The following is a 19,065-nucleotide window of genomic DNA, read 5'->3' on the forward strand; positions in this document are numbered from 1 at the left end:
CCAAGGCCAGTGTTGGGAGATCAATTCGGTGAGGCTGAAGCAAGTCCAAGCGCTGTAGCTAGGTGGCAGGGTAGGATTAGACTAGAGAGCAGGGACACCACATAGCATGAGAGGAAAAACCGAAAGATTCATATTTATGGATCACAACTAGTATTTATTGCAGCATTTTATATATATATATAAAAAAATCGAACCTTTATGTGTTAATGGAAAATGCATTTCTCGTTGTAGGTTGTGTTTGCTCAGGAAGTTGACCGAGCAGCTTTGCAGTAAAACAAAAACGTCTCCTGAAAGTGGTACCCAGCTACAGCAAAACGCTTAGAAGAAAAGTTAGATGGAGTGGAAGAATAAAAAAGCAACACAAAAAAACATTGATCTGCTGTCCAGGCACATCCCTGGTGTGAGAGAGGTCCGGGATAAACTCTATTTAGATTAAGCAGGCAGAGCAAGATCCTAGTGCCCACGTGAATGCTCGGACCACTGGGATATTTTCAGATCTCTTCTTTAACACTAAGAAACTCCACAGCTTTGAGGCTAGGATTTCGCCCAGATGAGATGCGGAAAATATTTGAGCTATCGCAAATATTTACACGGGTGGAAAGCGCAGAGCCGTAATTTTAAGCGCAGTTCCCCGTTCACCTGCCTTAAAAGGTTCCTTTGACTTTGCTGTCGAGGAGATGCTTTCTGCATCTTTTCTTACAGCCTCAATGTCTCCGAGTAACTCATTCAGGACCAACCTCAAAGCAGAGAAACCTCGCAGCACTGCTGGGGTACGGGCAGATATTATTTCTTCATTTTATATATGAGGTTCCTGTAGAAAAAAATAAATAAATAGAAGCCCGTGCTGTCAGGAATGCATGCTAGCTTTTGGTGTTGGTGCTTATTTGGGACACTCAAGGTTCATTTTTTATTAATTAATGCTTCCATCGTTGTCCACGGGAGCAGAAGCCACTCAGCAAGCTGGTACACACAGCAACCTCAGCGTGGTGGCAATGCGAAGGAGGATGAGCCTTGTCAAAATACACACGCAACAGCCTTTCTAAGCCAAGGATTACTAGAGAAAAAGAGACTCATGGCTTTGAGGAACAGTAAAAATGGAAGAAGATCTCTCAGAGAGGGGTTTCGACACTTCCTTAGTGTCTCGGTTTCTTTTTCTGTGGAACAGAAATGGTGCTATTTCCGGGAACGCTAAGCGTCCAGATGTAATAGATTAAAACTGAGCAAAAACTGAGGTCCTCAAGCACTTCCACTGCAGCAATCTCCACTCACGGCCAGCCTGAGTGCAACTCTCCATCATTACTTCTGCTCTCCATGGGAAGGAAACCATGGGCAGCACCTTTACAGGCAGCTTCTCAGCAGCAGATCCCAGGAGCAACGGGACATTGAGAGAAAGCTGGAAGGGAGATGTGAAAAATAAGCACGATGGGAATCACCCCGGGGTCATTCATCAGTCGAATCTGAAGCCACATCCTAACCACAAGGGGCAAAGATGTTCCTACCCGTCCTGCTTGGTCCTTGGCATTTATTTACCTTACAGCCGCGGCTTGTGGAGCCCAAAAATTTCTTTCACAGAAATCCATACAAATGGGTCGCTTGCCCTAATGGTTAAGCAGAAAAACCTGAAGGCAAAAAGCACCCAGTACCTATTTTAAATCAAAACCAGCTTGAACGCCAGAGCTGGAAAGTGCTGAAGGCTTTGCAGCCTTCCCACAGCTGCCCGCGCCTTCTCCCTGAGCTCTATAATATGCCTTATGCATGCGTGTGTTTAAATATAGATATAAAATACGTATTGTATAATAAATGTACGTTAAATATAATGATGTATTCATGTTGTTTTTTTTTAATAAAACAAAGTGGGGACCTGCCAGGAGCACGGGCAAAAGGGCACATCAATAGGTGAGGCTGTAAGACTCGATGATTGCTGGCGGATCAGCCAAGAGTGATGGGTTCATCCACCCCCTGCGCACCCAGATAGGGGGAAATCAGCGGTAAAACAAACCTCCCGTGCGACTGAATAACCTTGTAGCCAAAGTCGGTGTTTATTCGACGTGTTCCCTGCCAGCGAAGCACTTACGCAGGTTGTGCACGGCTGTGACTGCTTGTTCCTGGCTTTCAGGAACACCACCAAGCCCTCCACTAAACCGTTTCACTGAGCTCTACGTCTAAGCGATGGATTTGGGAGCGCTCAAAACCAAGCTCTGGACAGCTGGTGCGGGATATAGGCTGGGAAGTTTTCCCATTATTCTGTTTTGGGGTCTCTTAGAGGGCGATCACCGCGTGGTGGTCCCGAAGAGCCCTCCAGGCTGCTGCTGCTGCCCGCAGGCTGGGGGCAAGGCAGGTGTTTTGGGGGCTAGGAAGGCATTTTGGGGGCTAGGAAGGCATTTGGGAGCTGGGCAACCACGTCCCCTTTCAATCTGAGCTCTGAGGACATTTACTGACCACGCTTCCCCTCCAGATTTGGCCACGTTCATGCAAAATCTGCAAATTTAAGGGAATAAGCGTGTGGATGAGGATACCCTCTCCGCGCATCAACCCCAAATTCCTCCTCTCCGGAGTCCACAGCAGCTCCAGCCTGGCTGTAACAGGGAGGGAACGCATGCATGGTAGAAAGGTGCAATTACCCCCCCAAAAAAAGGTGTTTTTATTTACTTATTTTTCGTTTTGCTGGTTGCAGAGGTGTCGATGCGGGCGTCGGCTTCCAACCCATGCTCGTGCTGTGGCTGGAGGTGCTGTAACGTCCCGCGTATGATCAGGATGAGATCGATACATGGAGAAGAGAGAAAAAGAGAGAAAAAGAGAAAAAAAAGAGAGAAAAAGAGAGAAAAGTCGTCAAAGAAACCACATCACGTTGCTCAAGCACATCTGTGAGAACAAAAAGGGAGCGAGAAGAGGTTGTCCTTGATGATGGGGACCTGCCGGGGAGGGAGAGGGCGGCCAATTTGGGATCAAAGCCTTCTGGCAACCTCCCCCCGTTGGAGATGGTCGGAGGCAGGTACGAACCATCCCGTTCCCAACGCCGAGAGGAATTAGGGTTCGGCAGGAATGCGGGGATTTACCCCTCCAGGCCCACCAGGGCCGCCCAAACAGCTCGGCCACGAGAGCACGTGCTCGCTAAGACCCCCCCAGGCCCAGATGCCAGGGGATTTAATGTGGGACAGGAGGCCCGGGGCGGCTTTGTAGGGCCGCTGGCAGGCTGAGCTGTAAATATTCCCTCACAATCAAAGGCATTCAGCTCAGGATTACGCGCCGGGGGCTCGGTGGTCGAGTAAAACTGCAACCAACGGGACCGTTCGGAGTCAAGACGGTGATGGGAGAGGCAGCCGAAGCGTTTTTATTTTCCCTTCGGTCCTTTTTTACTAGGTCGAAACGCCACGGGGCCGGGGATCCTAAGGCTGTGGTGTAAGAAATGGGTTCGGAAGGATGAGAGGGGACAAAGAGAGGTCCCCGGGGATATGGGTGACGCTGTGGAAGCATGTGAGGTGGTTTCATAACCTGGCGGAGATTAGCTGGGAGCAAGCAGAGCCAGAAAGGGCTACGGGGCCTCGCGCCGCTTTGAGGGTGCTCGTCGAGGGGCTGTGCTTCAAAGGGTGTAGGGTCGGAGCTGTAGGGTCAGAGCTTTAGGGTCCGCAGGGTGAGGAATGGGTGTGAAATGAAGATATGAGACCTGCTCTCCCCCGTTTTCATGTTCGCAGAATAAAGATGTCCAGGGTGGGATGAATAATGTAAATAAATGGACTAAAATGGCCGGCTCGAGCTTTGGGTTGAGCATCTTTTTGGGGGAAAGGAGGGGAAAAAGGGGGAAAGGAGGGGGAAAAGGGGGGAATAAAGGGGAAAGAGGGAGGAAAAGGGGGGAAAGAGGGGGGAGAAGGGGGGGAATAAAGGGGAAAATAAGGGAAAAAGGGAGGAAAGGGAGGGAAAAAGAGGAGAAAGGAGGGGGAAAAGGGGAAAGGGGATGGAAAAGGGGGGAAAAGGGGGGAAAGGAGGGGGAAAAGGGGGAAAGGAGGGGGAAAAGGGGGAAAGGAGGGGGAAAAGGGGGAAAGGAGGGGGAAAAGGGGGAAAGGAGGGGGAAAAGGGGGAAAGGAGGAGAGGGGAGGGGAAAAAGGGGGGAAAAGGGGAGGGAAAAGGGGGGAAAGGGGAGGGAAAAGGGGGAAAAGGGGAGGGAAAAGGGGGGAAAGGGGAGGGAAAAGGGGGGAAAGGGGAGGGAAAAGGGGGGAAAGGAGGGGGAAAAGGGGGGAAAGGAGGGGGAAATAAGGGAAAAAGGGAGGAAAGGGAGGGGAAAGGAGGGGGGGGAAAGGGGGGAAAGGGAGGGGAAAAAGGGGGAAAAGGGGGAGGAAAAGAGGGGGGAAAAAAGGGGGAAAAAGGAGGAAAATGGGAAACGGGAAAAGGGGGGAAAAAAGAGGAAAAGGGAGGGAAGAAAGGGGGAAAACGGGGGGAAAGAAGGAAAAAAAAAGGAAAAAAGAAGGGGAAAAAAGAGGTGTGTGGTTCTTATCCCAAAGCAGGTCCCCGGTCTCCGCCCAGCCCACTCCACGCGTGTCCCATGGGTGCCCCCCCACCCCCTCTCCACCTCCGCGGCCCTATAAGCGCCACCCCCCTATAGGCATCACCCCCCTATAGGTGTCCCTATCCCTATAGGTGTCCCTATAGGTGTCCCCGAGCCGTCCCCACCCCATAAACGTCACTGGGAAGGGAGGGGGGGGGGGGTGCCCTATGGGACCGGCCCCTTGAAGGGCGGCCCCCAGCGCCGCCCCACAGGCGGCCCCTTATAAGAGCGGCTCCCGGCCGGCCCCAGCCTCAACCCCACAGCCTCGAACCCCCCTCCTCGGCCATGAGCAGCCTCCTCCTCCTCTTCCTCACCTTCCTCCTCCTCAGCACCGGCCTCACTGCTGAGGGGGGACCCCACAGGGACCGAGGCGGGGACGGGGGAGGACGAGGAGGGAGGGGGTCGCCCCTATCGCCGCCCCTATCGCCACCCATGTCGCCGACAGTATCGCCGACCCCTGTGTCGCCACGGGTGAGGTTCAGCCTCCACTCGGCCTCCGAGGCCGAAGGCTGCCCGCTGGCCCTGGGGCAGGAGGGGAGCCTGCGGGAGTGCGGCTTCAACGCCACCGCCAAGAGCTTCTTCATCATCCACGGCTGGACGGTGAGCCCTGAAGGGACCCTATATAGGGCCAGGGGGTGCTGGGGGACAAGGGGACACAGCCCTGGGGGCAGCTGCCACCCTACTGGGTGCTGCCACCCCTCACGAGTCCCGTACCGTAGGGTAGGGGTTGCTTGAGGAGTCCCAAATCTCCAAATGCACCTGTGCCATATGGCTCCGTGCCTCATGGGGTGAGCACAATTCAGTGCTTTTTCTCATTTTATCCCCTTAAAATGGGACTAACCCCATAAAAGTGGTAGCTGGGACACGTGTAGCTCCGTATCCCGTATTCGCTCTCCTCAATGAAGCAGCAGAGGGCAGATGAAGCCTGCCAAGCTTTCCCCTCCTGCCTTTTCTGGGCTGCTCGGGGACTCTTCAGTTCCAGGGCTGAAAAATCGTGTTGCAATCCGTCAGGTTTCCTCAAATCATTGAGGAACGAGCGATAAGGTGGCCACCCTAAGAGGCAGGGTGGCTAATTACAGCCAGGGTCTGTCAAAACCTGGCTGTCCTACCCCATGAGCACGCTGTAATGGGGTTTGCAGAGAAGCCCATATATGAGGCAGGACACACACATCCTAGATGAAAACTTCCTAGAATGCTTAACGGGGGCCCTAAAACCCACCTTCTGACCCCGATCTCTCCCCCAGATGAGCGGCATGTTCGAGACGTGGCTGGGCAGCCTGGTGGCCGCCTTGCAGGAGCGGGAGAAGGAGGCCAACGTGGTGGTGGTGGACTGGCTCTCGCTGGCCCACCAGCTCTACACGGACGCGGTGAACAACACGCAGGTGGTGGGGAGAAGCATAGCCCGGCTGCTCGACTGGTTACAGGTAGGGGGAGAGGGAACGGGGGCTGTGGCAACCTTCCACGAGCCATTCTTGCACAAGGGAGCCGAGTTTACGCCAGCCCCGATGCTCACGAGCAAGGGAAAGGAGCTGGTGTAATCCCGACCCCAAGGCGGAGTGGAGCAATGCCTCGCTGCGGTGCTTACCTGGGAGATGCTGCTTGGATCAGCTCGGATTATTTCTCTTTCCTTCGCAGGAAAATCCTCTTTTTAAGCTTGAGAACGTCCACCTGATCGGGTACAGCCTGGGCGCCCACGTCGCTGGCTTCGCTGGCAACCACGTCCACGGGACGATCGGCAGAATTACAGGCAAGTGGCTCTGTAAGCAGCCTCTCACCTCTAACAGGGGCAGCAGGCTTCCCCAAAAAGCCTCGTCTCGTTTTGCTGTGATGTTTTGGGCTGGTGTCGTCAGAAATGACAAGCTTCCTACCTGTGGCTGCGGTGTGGGGCACGGCTCTCTTTCCACGTGAAACCATTTTAATTTTGAACTGCAAATATCGAAGTGGGGGGGGTGTCAGTGGAAAAAATCTGAGGACCCATTGATCTCAAACGCTTCTGAACTCAAACGTGGGCTCGAAATCCAAAGCCTTTGAGTGTTACTGATTCTGTAATCGTAGCTCAAACTAATGAGGGTGAGCTCCCCTGGGTCCAGTTTGTCCCATGGGATGCTTGGTCAAAAAGAAATCAACTCTTCATTCTGACAGCATCTTGGATGGGATGCTTTGTACTTTAGAGAAACCAATTCCAGTGTGTAATAACTTAGGATGTGATAGAAGAGAGCTTTAAGTGTTTAAATCCGACATTGGCAGTGAGTTCCTCAGCCTAATAAAAAAAAATCTATGGGTAAAGCAGGAAAAGCACCAAACAAGTTAAGCACCTGAGCTGTTCCCCAATTTAAGGCTGCGAGCGAGGCTCAGAGGTAACAGACTCAAAGCCCTGATGGGATCTCAGATGTAAGAATTACCTGGCTGCTGCTTAAACCCCTATTAGTCCCTCCATATGGCCAGGCTGAAAATGAACTAAATGTAAGCCAAGGCAGCTTTGGCTGCCAGCAGTCCCTGTGGGGTGCTAGACCTCTTCTGGTCTGCAGTCTTCTGCCACCTCTGAAATGTTTTGTCACTGACCTGGCACGGATTGATGGCTCCAGGTTGCCTGTTGGATGTAATTGCTGGAAATGGAGCAGCCTAGATGGTGTCATCCCAAGACTTTTATGGGATATCTTCATCTGTTTCTTTGTGAACCCATGGTGAAGGGCTCTTGGGGAGCAGTATCTGCAACGGGGCAGGGTCTGGCTGTGCAGCACCTGGCCGGGAGGGCTCCCAGCATCAAATTCTTGCTGATTCAGTGTGAAATAACCCAATTTCTTACCTGGTACGCCAGGCTTGGATCCAGCCGGCCCCATGTTTGAAGGAGTGGACCCCAGCAAGCGCCTCTCCCCTGACGATGCCAGCTTCGTGGACGTCCTGCACACCTACACGAGGGAGACGCTGGGGGTGAGCATTGGGATCCAGATGCCTGTGGGCCACGTTGACATCTACCCCAACGGGGGAGACTTCCAGCCCGGCTGCGGATTAAGCGATGTCTTAGGAGCGATTGCCTACGGGAGTAAGTTCCTCATCACTTCTTTAACCTCTAGGCTGCTCACAAATAGACTTGGGCTGATGCTGGGGGATGAGTTGATTTTACAAGAGCAGAGGAAATGACTTTTTTTCCCCTCCTAAACTGTCTGTACCCTTGGAAACTAGACTTGCTTTTAGCTCTGAATAACGCTTACTAACACCTCATCATAACCTATGGCTGTCCTGTGCTGCCTCTGGAATCCTCTATAAGCCCTAAACGACCCATCCTCTTCAAGAATCTAGCACTAACCTCTCGAATTGCTGCTCTTCCAACCAAAAAAAGTCCAGTTTGGCCTCATTCAGCTGAAAAAGGTATTGCTCACTGTGTCTTTACCAGCTGCTGGGGTGACAAGTACTTAAACAAAATGTATCCCTTGCCGCTCTGCTCCTCTAGCACTTGGTGAAGTGGTTAAATGTGAGCACGAGCGGTCTGTGCACCTGTTTGTGGACTCCCTCGTGAACCAAGATAAACAAAGCTTCGCGTTTCAATGTACTGATTCCAGTCGCTTCAAGAAGGGAATCTGCCTGAGCTGCCGGAAGAACCGCTGCAGCGGCATCGGCTACAACGCCAGGAGAACGCGGAACAAAAGGAACAGCAAGATGTACTTAAAAACAAGAGCTGACATGCCCTTCAAAGGTACGCTGCCTCCCTCTGAGAGAGCCAAGGCTGATTTCTAGGAGGGGAAGCGCGGGGTGCACCTGAAATTCCGTAGATTGATTTGGTTTTGCTCTTAAAAAAAAAAAAAAAAGTAAGGAAAGGGTCTGGCTTTTGCCAGCCAACACTACTTCACAGAGTAATTCTGAGCAGTATTTTCAGCTCACACAGCTGGTTCAATGTGTGTTCTTCTTGTTTCCCTCCAGTCTACCATTACCAGATGAAAATGCACGTCTTCAGCTACAAAAACTTGGCAGAGGCTGACCCCACGTTCTCTGTCACCCTGCATGGCACCAACGGAGACTCCGAGCCCCTCTCCTTGGAGATGTAAGTAGGCTGATCTAACCAGGGGCTGGGCAAGGTGGCATTTTTTTTTTCCTCTGCTAACTCCAGCCTTGCAGCCCCACTTCACCATCCAGGACCTTTTCAGCTGGGAACTGAATTGCTGATCAAGTAAATTGTGCCCAGTGCTCCCTGTATTGGCCTTTGGGGCTTGTGGGTGAAGCATTTTGCTTTCTCCTTCCACCATCTGGGTAGTCGGAGAGCACTTGGATCTCTGGAGGTGTTGTTGACCTCCTTTAGCCTCTCCCAGAAGAGCCAAGGTGTGAAATTCACCCTTCAGCTATGGAAAGCTGGCTGAGCAGCCGAATTTGGGATGCGTAGCACTGAACCAGCTACCCAAGCTCCATTTCTGCAGTGCAATCAGTAATTAACTGGGGGCAGGTGACTGTGGAGCACCTGATAAGCTGCAGAGGCTCTGTTTAACCTCTTGCAAGGGGATGAATAAGCATCTGGCCTGCTTCCATAAGGGAGAAATGTTGACTCTCTGCTTTAATTCCAGGCTGGATCAAATCGGCCTCAATGCTACCAACACCTTCCTGGTCTATACTGAAGAGGACATGGGGGAGCTGTTAAAAATCAAGCTCACCTGGGAGGGCACGTCGCAGTCCTGGTACGATCTGTGGAAGGAGCTGAAGAGTTACTGGTATCGGCCCGCCAAGGCTGCCCAGGAACTGCACATCAGGCGGATACGCGTGAAATCGGGGGAAACGCAGCAGAGGTAGGAGCAAACAGGCAGCCTAATACACCTAGCTCAAAACGTCAGTCAAAAGGAGCGATTTTCAGAATCCAGCAGCAAAAAAAAAAGGCTTTTTGAACTTATCCGGCAGTCTGAGCGCCTCATCTTCCTTGTAACCAACTCATGCACCTTCATGGTACGAGGGGAGTGGGTTGCTGGCCAGCGTGATGCCACAAACCAGACTTTAAGTCACTGCAGATCAGCTCTGAGATGTTCTTTTCCTTTATTTAGACCCTGTAACAGTCTCCCCTGCCTTTGGGGACTGAGTTGGCCTACTTCAGGGTGATTCAGATAATACCTAAAGCATCCTTTAGGTATTATTTTCCATTCCAAACATTGCCTCCTCCATTTGAGGAGGTACTGATACATCAAGATGGTCCAGAGAGAAGGTGTCAAACCAAACAATTTGCCCTAGAATTCCCTGCAATCCATATTAAATCTTGTTTTTTGACCACGGAGACAACAGGTTCCTTCTCTTGACTTCTGATTCTTCCTCCTAGGTTTGCTTTCTGTGTAGAGGACTTCCAGCTGACCCGCATATCTCCTGGCAAAGAGCTCTGGTTTGTCAAGTGCGCAGACGACTGGAAAAAAAGGTAGGGAAAAAGCAGCTAGGAGAAATCCTGTCTGACGCGTGTGGCTGTGCTGGGATGCGTGGAGCCAGCATTTCTCATTTAGATTCTCAGAACCTAATTTTCTTTCAAAAAACGAAATCCCAGCCTAAGATTCCCAGGTGCTGGACTTCCGTGTGTGCCTCACCTATCACAAGCTAGCTGATATTATCACTTTTACTCAATTTGCTCATTTTTAGCATCTACCAAGAGCCTTGCAGTAGTGGAGAGCTAATTAGGTGCACCTATTAAATGCTGCTACCCTGTAAAATAATGCTACTATCCTATAAAAAGGAGGAGAGGAAAGTTAGGGGTGGAGGGGAGTGTCCCAAACATCACCTCTTCCTGATGGAAGACCTCGAGCTGCAGAGAAACCTCTTGCTTCTGTTTGGGCTGCACTAGTGGCTCCTCCTGCTTCATCTCCAGCTCTGCTAATCTTGCTTTGCACAAGTCAGCTGAGAAACACGAGCTGGCACCACTCCAGGCCTGGCAGAAGCCAGCAGGCTGGTTTGTGTGTGCAGTAGCAAACAATTCTGTGAATGGAAACCCTGCGTGAGAACTCGTTGCTCTGCCACAAGCCTGGAAAGATCTAAGCGAATGCTCCTGCAGGTGCAGCCTGGAAACATTTGGCCACCCCAAGTGGCTCTGAACAGGCAGAGGCTGGAGTCAAGACTTTTAAAATTTGTTTGCAACCTTATTGAGTGCGTGATGGCCTCAGGTTCCCACTGAATAGCTACTGGGCAGAGGGATTGCTTGATTATTTTTGACAAACTCAAATACCAACCCTCCATTTAAACCTGTTCTCAATGTCCCGGAATTTCTCAGGAATTCTCTGCTATTTCTCTTATTTTTTTTCCCTCTTTTTGCTTTTCCCAGGCCTGTCTCAAACTCGCTCTGAAGACTTTCCCCAAGACTTACCACGGAGCGACCAGGATGCACGAGGACCACGAAAGTGGAAGGATGCTCTGGCAAAAACCTGGCTTGGTAGCACTTAAAGCAAATGTCTTTTTCAAGACAAAACCTCTTGAATCAGGTGGAAGAAACCGAGGAGACATTGATGGACCTAGAATAACTAGAACTACGTCCTCCCTTCCCTGGGGAGCCTGGCTTATGCATTTAGCCTTACCTTGACCTGTTAGACGCTGCGTTTCCTGCCTGCTCCCACTAACCAGAGCTACAGATGAGATCTTAAACCTCAGCAATGATCTTCTGGTCTGCCTGCCGGGGGAGCTGAGAAGATAATTGTGCTAGCTGCTCATCAGCCTGCTGGTAACAGAGCTGCCAAGAACAAATCAGCGTCTAGCGTAGGCGTCGCTGCAAATCCTATAGCACTGGGGGCTGGGGGAAGGTGAGACCTGCACCCACCGAGCATGAGGAGCTCTTTAGGGGTGTGGAGCTCTTTAGGGGAGGGGTGGGAATCAGCACAACGCCACTTCCCCTTGTCCTGTGACTTCACCTCGTCCCGTGCCTTGAAAATCCGTCCTGTGTCTGGCCGATGGTGAGATCTGTGCCTGTCGCCCTGTCTGAAGGCAGAGCACTCCGTCCCCCCCTCGTATTTAGCCCTGGCTACAGGGCTGATGGCAGCTGATGGTGCTGGCAGCTGCTCCCCAGCAAGGCTTTGAGGTGTTAATCCCTTCACAAGAGGCAAACGGCAGCTGCCCTTCCACCAAATGCAGCAGAGGAGGAAGGGAACGAACTGAACCCTCTCAGGAGAGCTCTGCACCACTCCTCGGAACTACTGAGACCCCGTTCGCCCCTGCTCCGTTGCTGCTGTAGTCCCGGCGTGTAATTAAGACCTCCTTTCAGAATTAAGACCTGGTTTTTAGGCCAAGCACTTAACTGAGCCAAACAGACAAGAGCCTTCACTGCCCCAACGCCCCGCTTGGATTTCCTCGGTGCCAGATGAGCTGGGCTTCACTCCGAGTCGGACAGCCCGCAGCCGTCCCGTTTGCTGCAGCAGAGTGGACCCTGTCCGGGGTGAACTATTTATTTATTGCTCTTAATTTTCGGAAGGAGACTCAGCCTGACAACTCCCGAACGATCGGCGTGCAGAAAGACAGTCTGAAAAGGGTGTTGCCACATGGTGCACTGAGTTCTGAAGACCTCAGAGCTCTCAGAGTTGTTTTTTTTTGTTGTAGAGCTTCAATCCAACCAAAGCGAGCACATTTGGAGATCTTTTTTTTTTTTCCATGGTTTTAAGCAAAGGCTTCAATAAGTGGAGCTTTTTGGTAAGTAGCTGAGGCTTGTCACCATGCCATCCTCAGAGTGGCTTCAAAGCCCTGTTTGTATATTGTGGTTTTTGTACGACTTCAAAACCTTATTTATTTCTCGTGCTGTACATATGTAAAAAATTGAAAGATTTTTGGTTCGGAGTAACACTTTTTATAAGCCTGAAGACAAAAATAAAATAAAGAGCTTTGTAAAAATCATGGAAGTCTCCCTGTTAATCGATCCCAGGCTTTCCTCAACAACAGGCTAGGGCTGTGTTTTCTGTCTCCTGCCTCCAGCAAATCCCAGAGGCCAGCAGCCAGGTGGATGCAGTCTACAGCTGCCCTTGTTAAATCATTACCTGACCTTGCTGGTGAGCCTGTCGAGGAGTACATGAAAGAAAAGTGAGCGCAAACTTCATTTTCCCAGCGTTGCTCCCCCCAGCAGCGGCCACCCCGTCCTGCTTAACCCTAATGCGAGCGGGTGGCTCCAATCCAGCAGCAGCAGGACTCTGCAAACAAAGCAAAGAGCCCCGAGCTGGGGGAGATTTACATGAAATTACTCGGTTAACCTTTTCCTAGAAGTAAAGCAGGGGCTGCAAGCCCTTCCTCCAGGAGTTAGGGACCGCAGGTGATGCTCTCCCGGCTGGGTCAGGCAAGTTTCCCCAATTACAAGGTCCATTATGCACTAATTAAATTAAAAAATAATGAAAAAGCAAAAAGAGACAGGCCCTATTCCTGAGCTCTAATAAATTTGGGGTGGGCACAGCAGGCCCCATACGCCAAGCAGGGCTGAGGCTGGGGTCTGTGCTCGACGTAGCATCCCCCTCCCCCTGTTTTTCTTTTTGGGATTGCTTTGTCACAGCCCCTCCATTCAGCCCCGCCAGCCGGGTTCCCCCGAAGGTCAGCCTGCGTCTCCGGAGGAACAACACACCCCACACGGGGAATGCTTTACAACCTTCCCCGTCCCTCCACACCACCCCAGCTCCAGCGAGCAGCCTCCATCGGGCACTATTCCCCCAGAAACACCCGAGCATCGCGGCTTTTTGAGGTGAGTTGAACAAAAAAACCTGCCTGCGGGTTGCTTCTCCACCATTTCCCTGCGTAACACGGCTCAGGAGGCTCCGGCTGCATCCCGCAGGCAGTTTCCAAGCTGCAAAAAATAGAATAAATTCAATGCAACGGCTGTGCTGGGGAAGGGAAAGACCTGGCAGCATTTTTAGGAACAAGAACAGCACGTTCTTTGCTGGCTTCCCCTCCTGAGATAACCAGGCAGCCCCACAGCACCAGGTAAAGCTTCCCCGGGACAACCTCACCCAAAGCTGGCTGTAACAACCCAAAAAACCCAAGCCCTCGCTCCTCCGCCAGCAATAACGAGTTGTAATTTTATGCCTGCTTGGCTGCTGACATTCCAACATAAATTACACAGCTCATTGACTTCCCGGCCGGAGCTCAGGCATTTCAAATCTCTTCCTTCTGATTTGACTCGTAATAAGAGCGAAAAGCAAGGAAAAGGGACAAATAAAGGATTTTTATCCTTAGTTTCACTTCTCCTAGCCAGCTGTCCTAATGGTTGCAAAGCAGTTCAGAGAAAATACTGATATAAGATTTAGATGAAACCTTCAGGCAAATCTGGTTGATTCTTTGCTCCTTTCCATACATCTTCCCCTATCCTGTTTTGGGCTGAAAACAGCCGAATCCGACCAAATTCCCAAGAGAAATGCCACTCGAGCTTAGCTGGAGCCACACCGAAACAATCCTCCTCTGCCATAAAATCTGCAGATGTTAATGAGAAGGAGATCCTCACCCCACAGATCCGTCAGTTTTTTGAACAACCCAAAAAATCTTAATTACAATAAAAAAATTCTTAATTAAGAAACCCCCACGGAAGGATGGATTGAGCATTATTCACCCAGCACAGCAGAGGGAATTTCCAGCCACGGATCCCAAAGCATCAGTTGGGTAATAACGCTTCAAAGTTCCCTCTGAATTTCAGAGGCATCGACCTGGCCGGCTTCCAGATGAGTAAGGTTATTCAGAAAAGTTGGTTTTCTTTAAATAGGGTTTATCAGCGTTGACTTCATTGTCAAGGAACGTGAATCCATGTCGGAAAAGTCCCAAAGGAACTAGGCCTGTATCACCAGCAAGCAGTTTTTATGCACGGAAAAATCGTTGAAGGGCTGGGATTTTTGCTTATTGAAGCTTCCTTCTGCTCATTCAGCCTGGTCTAATAGGGTCTGCACCCCTATTCCCATATAAGACGCCAGGAGGTAAAAGAAACTGAAAATTAATGGGTAGAGAAGGGATCTGATGGTTATTATGGCACCACAACTCAACTCAGACAAGAGTCGATGCATTTACACATTGCACGTGCTCACTTTAATGATTTCATCAATTAAGGTTTTCCATCTTTTCCCCTGCTTTTCCATCTTTGGCTTGTCCCGTAATGCCTGCAAAGCTTCCTCCTCGCTGAGCATTCGTTCGTGGCCAATTCCTCATCTCACGAAGCCCAACAAGCCTCTTCTATTCAAGTTCACCCACCCGGGCACTTCTCGAAGGGACACGCACAAGTCCCAGGGCTTGCAAAAAGGTGTAAGTTTCGAACAAAATTAATCATCATCTCTCTATTTTTTTCCTGTTTCTTCTTCCCGGCATCCTCAGCCTAAATTCCTGTCCGAGGTCCAAGCCGCACGGTGCCTCCCAGCCAGCTCCAGGAACAACATCAAAGCGCTGACCTACAAATCTTGCATCCTGTCCAACAGCTACTTACCAGGACGCGAGGAACCTCGTATCTCGTGCATCTTCTCAAAACGGAGCCAAAAGACGATTTTTTTCAGTTTTGTCGGAGAGCTTTTGCTGCTCTTGTGGGATTTTAGTGCCCCTCGGAGCTGGTTTCCTTTTCCCCGCTGGAATACCATGAGAAATGACCGGGGAAAAACTTGCCAGCTACGTGGGAGAAGCAAGGAGCCTCACGATATAAGTGGCATGCTGTCAGATGAGCAAGGAAGAAAATGGAAATGTACTTACCTATTTCCTTCTAGTCCCATCACAAGTTAAGAAGTTTGCACGTGGGGGGAAATCAAATATGTTTGTGATACTTACATAGACAGCATCTCCTTAAATAATGATTGCAAATACTGGAAATAACTGGGACAGGAGAAAGAACACTGATTTTTTTTTTTTTTCCACTCTTCCACTTGTACCAAAAGAGCGCGCTTCCAAAATATTTTAATGAAGATGATGTTAATTCGCATCCCGTCCCGTACGGACAACTGGAGCCAAAGCCGAGCTCTGCTGTTTGTCATCAATTGCTAAAAAAATAACATAAAACGGCAACTATTTCAGTTAATTCTGCATAATTCAACTCCTCTTATCTGGAGAGGCATCCTCCATCTGTGTTCCTGCAGCTGCTCCTCCTGCTGCCAGGCATCTGGGGGAGGAGAGGGTTCGGGTCCCTTCTGGATGAGTCTCGGCTTTGCTGATCCCACTGCTCCTCCCCGGTACTTCCCTGGGGGGGAAGATCCTGAATCCTCTCCCCCTCCTTAGCGGAGGAACTGCCAGGTGTAGAAGAGCCCCCGAGCTTCGAAGCACCTGAGGATGAGTTGTTCCCAGCCCAGAGCAGAATCCTAAAATCATTTAGGTTGCAAGAGACCCTTAACATCACGTCCAACCATCCAAAAAAAAATCCTACACATGGCCCCAGTAACACCTGGGACAAGCTGGTCGATGGCGCTGCTTTAGGACAGCGTGTACACAGGCTCCCGTGTCCCTACAGCTCCAGAGCCAAGGTCGGGGAAGTGTTTTTATGAGGTTTGGCCTTATTTATAAGGTTTGTCGTTAAACATAAAAGTCCAAAAGCCTTTATGGGCTCCATCCTCAATATTTTATACGTGTTTCACGTGCTCCTAAGCCGTCACCAACAGGTGACCGGATCCTTACCTGAATTTAAGGTAAATCTGGGAATTTGAAGCGAAGGCTTGGGTCCTTCCTCAGCCAAAATTAAGGGGGTTGAGAGGGGTTGTAGGACAGCAGAGCTGTGCTCCTTGCTCCCTCCAGCCATTGGGTTTTTCAGCCAGGATAAAGCAACCTGAATGCATCAGCTCCAAACCTGCAGGGGAGAATTTCAAGATCTGCTCAGCGTCAGGGGTGACCAGGGGCTGATTTACACCTCGAGATAACGGGCACACGAGCAAGCCTGCTTGTTTGTAAACCGAGGCTGATTTATCCCTCTCGATTCAGGATCTTCCAGGAGGCACGGCATGTCAGCTCCATTCAGCAGCCCTTTTATTTATTATTTCATTCCCGCATCGTCTGAACAAAGATGGGCATTGTCCGAGGCCCTGGCTGACAAACAGAAACTGTTGCTCAAATTCCTGCTGCGTTGTTTTCCCCCCGGTTTTGCTGAATCAGCTTTCGACTTTCATAGAAAAGCTTTATTAAGAAAAAAAAAAAAAAAAAAGAAAAAGTGAAATCTGTTTTTCTAATCCCACCTCCCTAAGCAGCTTGAGCAGCGTTTTGTCGCTCCAACAAGCCTGGATGCTGTTTGTGCCAGGTTGCCCTGAGTGCTCTGCCCCTAATATCCCATCCCAAAGCTTCGAGAAACAAAGGATGCAGACAGGGCTTGGGCACGTATTAACGCAGCTTTTCCATCCTGCTTTTTTTTGGGAAAAGGAGTTTTTAGGATGGGATTGCAGGTTTCAGGAGCTGATAGGGTGAATCGTGCTCGGGATGGGTCCTCCACCCCACAGCAGAAAGGTCTGTGGGAGGTCGCAGAAGCCAAGGAAAAGCTCCCAGTGCCTGTTAGACTGCAGATGGCCTCCCCGGGCACTGCAATTAGGGCTGACCCGTTGCAAAATGCAGGCCAGGCATCTCCCCTCCTGGTTTCTGGACTCCTGGTGACCCTCCAGAGTCCCTGGAGATTACGCTGAAGCAATCGCAGCTGGAATATTTTGACTGGCTGGCTGACCACAAGAAGGGGCTCTGGTTGTAACAGCAGAAGTAGATCCAAGGTTGGTCATCAACAACGATCCTTGAGGACAACCTTAAGGTCACAGTCTGGCCCCAGACATACCAAATATGCTCCAAACCCCTCAGCAAAGCTGCCGAAACCAGACTCTGAGGTCGCTTGTCTCTGTTCCTACAGGATGCTTGAAGCCTACCCAATTTATCTGGGCTTTGAGCCCACAAATTCCTCCACTCTGATAACCCCATTCTCACCTACAGGCCCCGACGACAGGTGAAACTGCTCCAGGTTTGGACATCAGCTGCTTGTTGAAGCTCGGAAGGTGGGAAACGATCGATGTCGCCGGGTTGAAGGTGATTTTCCAGGGTAAAATCTGCTGAAAGACAAACATTTATGCTGGCTGCATCTCCAGCTTGTGGTTTCCCTCTTTGATTCGTATTGCAGATGCACAGCAAACGCAGGACAGCGTTGCAGAGCCGCGTGAAGGTTACCGAGGGACATCTCAGGACGTGCCAAGTGTGCCCCCAGTTATCCATGTGGCAATCCCATACACAGCAGTGTGCAAGCTCAGGTTAGGATAAACAGAAAGACCCAAGCCCATCTGAGTCCCACACACATCTCCTAAGGCAGAGGAGACCATGACATACCTAAATTTGAGGTCCCAGACCAGTTCTCCAGCATGTTTGCAAGCGCTCCCACCAGGACTCGACGTTTTATGGACTTTGTGGTTGATGTTTTCGCTCTTGAAGAGACAAGAAACACAGGTTCTGCACAGGAGTTTCTACATACACAGGAATTTTAGTCTCTGAGCACCGATTTCTAGATCTGTAGATAAAAATAAAATACTTCTGAAGTCTACGCTCACCTGCTGCACAGGGTCTGGGCCTCTTGTCTGGGCCTCCTCAAGCTCCTCTTCCTCACACCTTCAAGCAAAGCTGGCCCAAGCAAACTGAGAGGACGGCGGATCACTCCTCAAACTGCTAAGTCCTCGGCACCTTTGGTGTGAAAATTGGCAAGTTGAGGTTATTAAAAAGGTGCTTTGAGTGCCAAGAGCCTCACAAGGCAGGCAAGGCCTCCCACCACGAAGGGGTTCTGCTCCCAGCTGGGGATCTCTGTCTACGTGACAGAATAAAAACCCAAGGGAGCTTCCCAAACAGCTAACAATTATTTCAAGAGCCACCTACTGTTGCTTTTTGACCCCTTTTTGGTTATGTTGAGGTTGGTCTTCACTAAAACTTATCTTAACACATTGTACTGCATTTCTTTTGACATGAGCTTTTCATATTTCCATGCAAAACTATTGACTTTTTCACCCTCAAGGTACACTTCAGATTTATCCCACCCATACAGAGTGGACCAGACGACACCAGACATCTGTGCTAGAAGATGAAGGAGACCAAGGCAAAGCTTAGGAGATATAAGAGGTATTTGAAGGTATGTGGCATGGAAAATACGTAACTAAGCTGTGTGTTACTAATGAAAAATGGAAGAAAAGTCTAGGAATAGGGAAAAATGGGAGGGGAACAAAAGGACAGAAGAACGTTATCAGGAAGAACAGAAGAAAAATTGCAAGCTGACTTTTCAAGAATATACACATAAGTCATAAAGCCCCTCCACCCTGATTTTTTTTGTGCTCTGGACAGGTTTTAGAAATGACCAGCAATTACACGCCATACAAAATTGGAAAACCTGAGAAGGACCCACTGTAGGTTTCAAGAGAAGAACAATTATTATTAATAATAAATCCAACTCCTGGCACGGTCAGTGACAGAAAATAGGACTTCATTTAGTAGTACGCCAAATATCTTCCTAATAAAAAAAAGAAAGTTTTTCAAAGCACTCCATTTATACCTAGTAAATACAAAGGATGTGCATTAACATGCCCAAGTGAGTGATTTTCGCTCGTGGGCTGTTGCAATAAAACCCAAGCTATCTCTTACATGAAGCCAAATGGAAG

The 19,065-nt window shown here is 50.0% G+C and overlaps 1 protein-coding gene across 1 annotated transcript; it reads left to right on the top strand.

Moving 5' to 3' along the window:
- Window positions 1-4,778: 4,778 nt before the first annotated feature.
- Window positions 4,779-12,367, top strand: LIPG (lipase G, endothelial type). The gene is made up of 9 exons (XM_068664824.1): window positions 4,779-5,140; window positions 5,785-5,964; window positions 6,176-6,287; window positions 7,359-7,583; window positions 7,992-8,234; window positions 8,459-8,579; window positions 9,094-9,312; window positions 9,831-9,923; window positions 10,815-12,367. Exons 1-9 carry the CDS (start codon window positions 4,826-4,828, stop codon window positions 10,834-10,836), a joined length of 1,530 nt encoding a protein of 509 aa, XP_068520925.1. The 5' UTR covers window positions 4,779-4,825; the 3' UTR covers window positions 10,837-12,367.
- The last annotated feature ends 6,698 nt before the right edge of the window (window positions 12,368-19,065 follow it).

The sequence above is a fragment of the Anas acuta genome, chromosome W (genome assembly GCF_963932015.1).
Source record: "Anas acuta chromosome W, bAnaAcu1.1, whole genome shotgun sequence".
NCBI classification, from domain to species: Eukaryota; Metazoa; Chordata; class Aves; order Anseriformes; family Anatidae; genus Anas; species Anas acuta.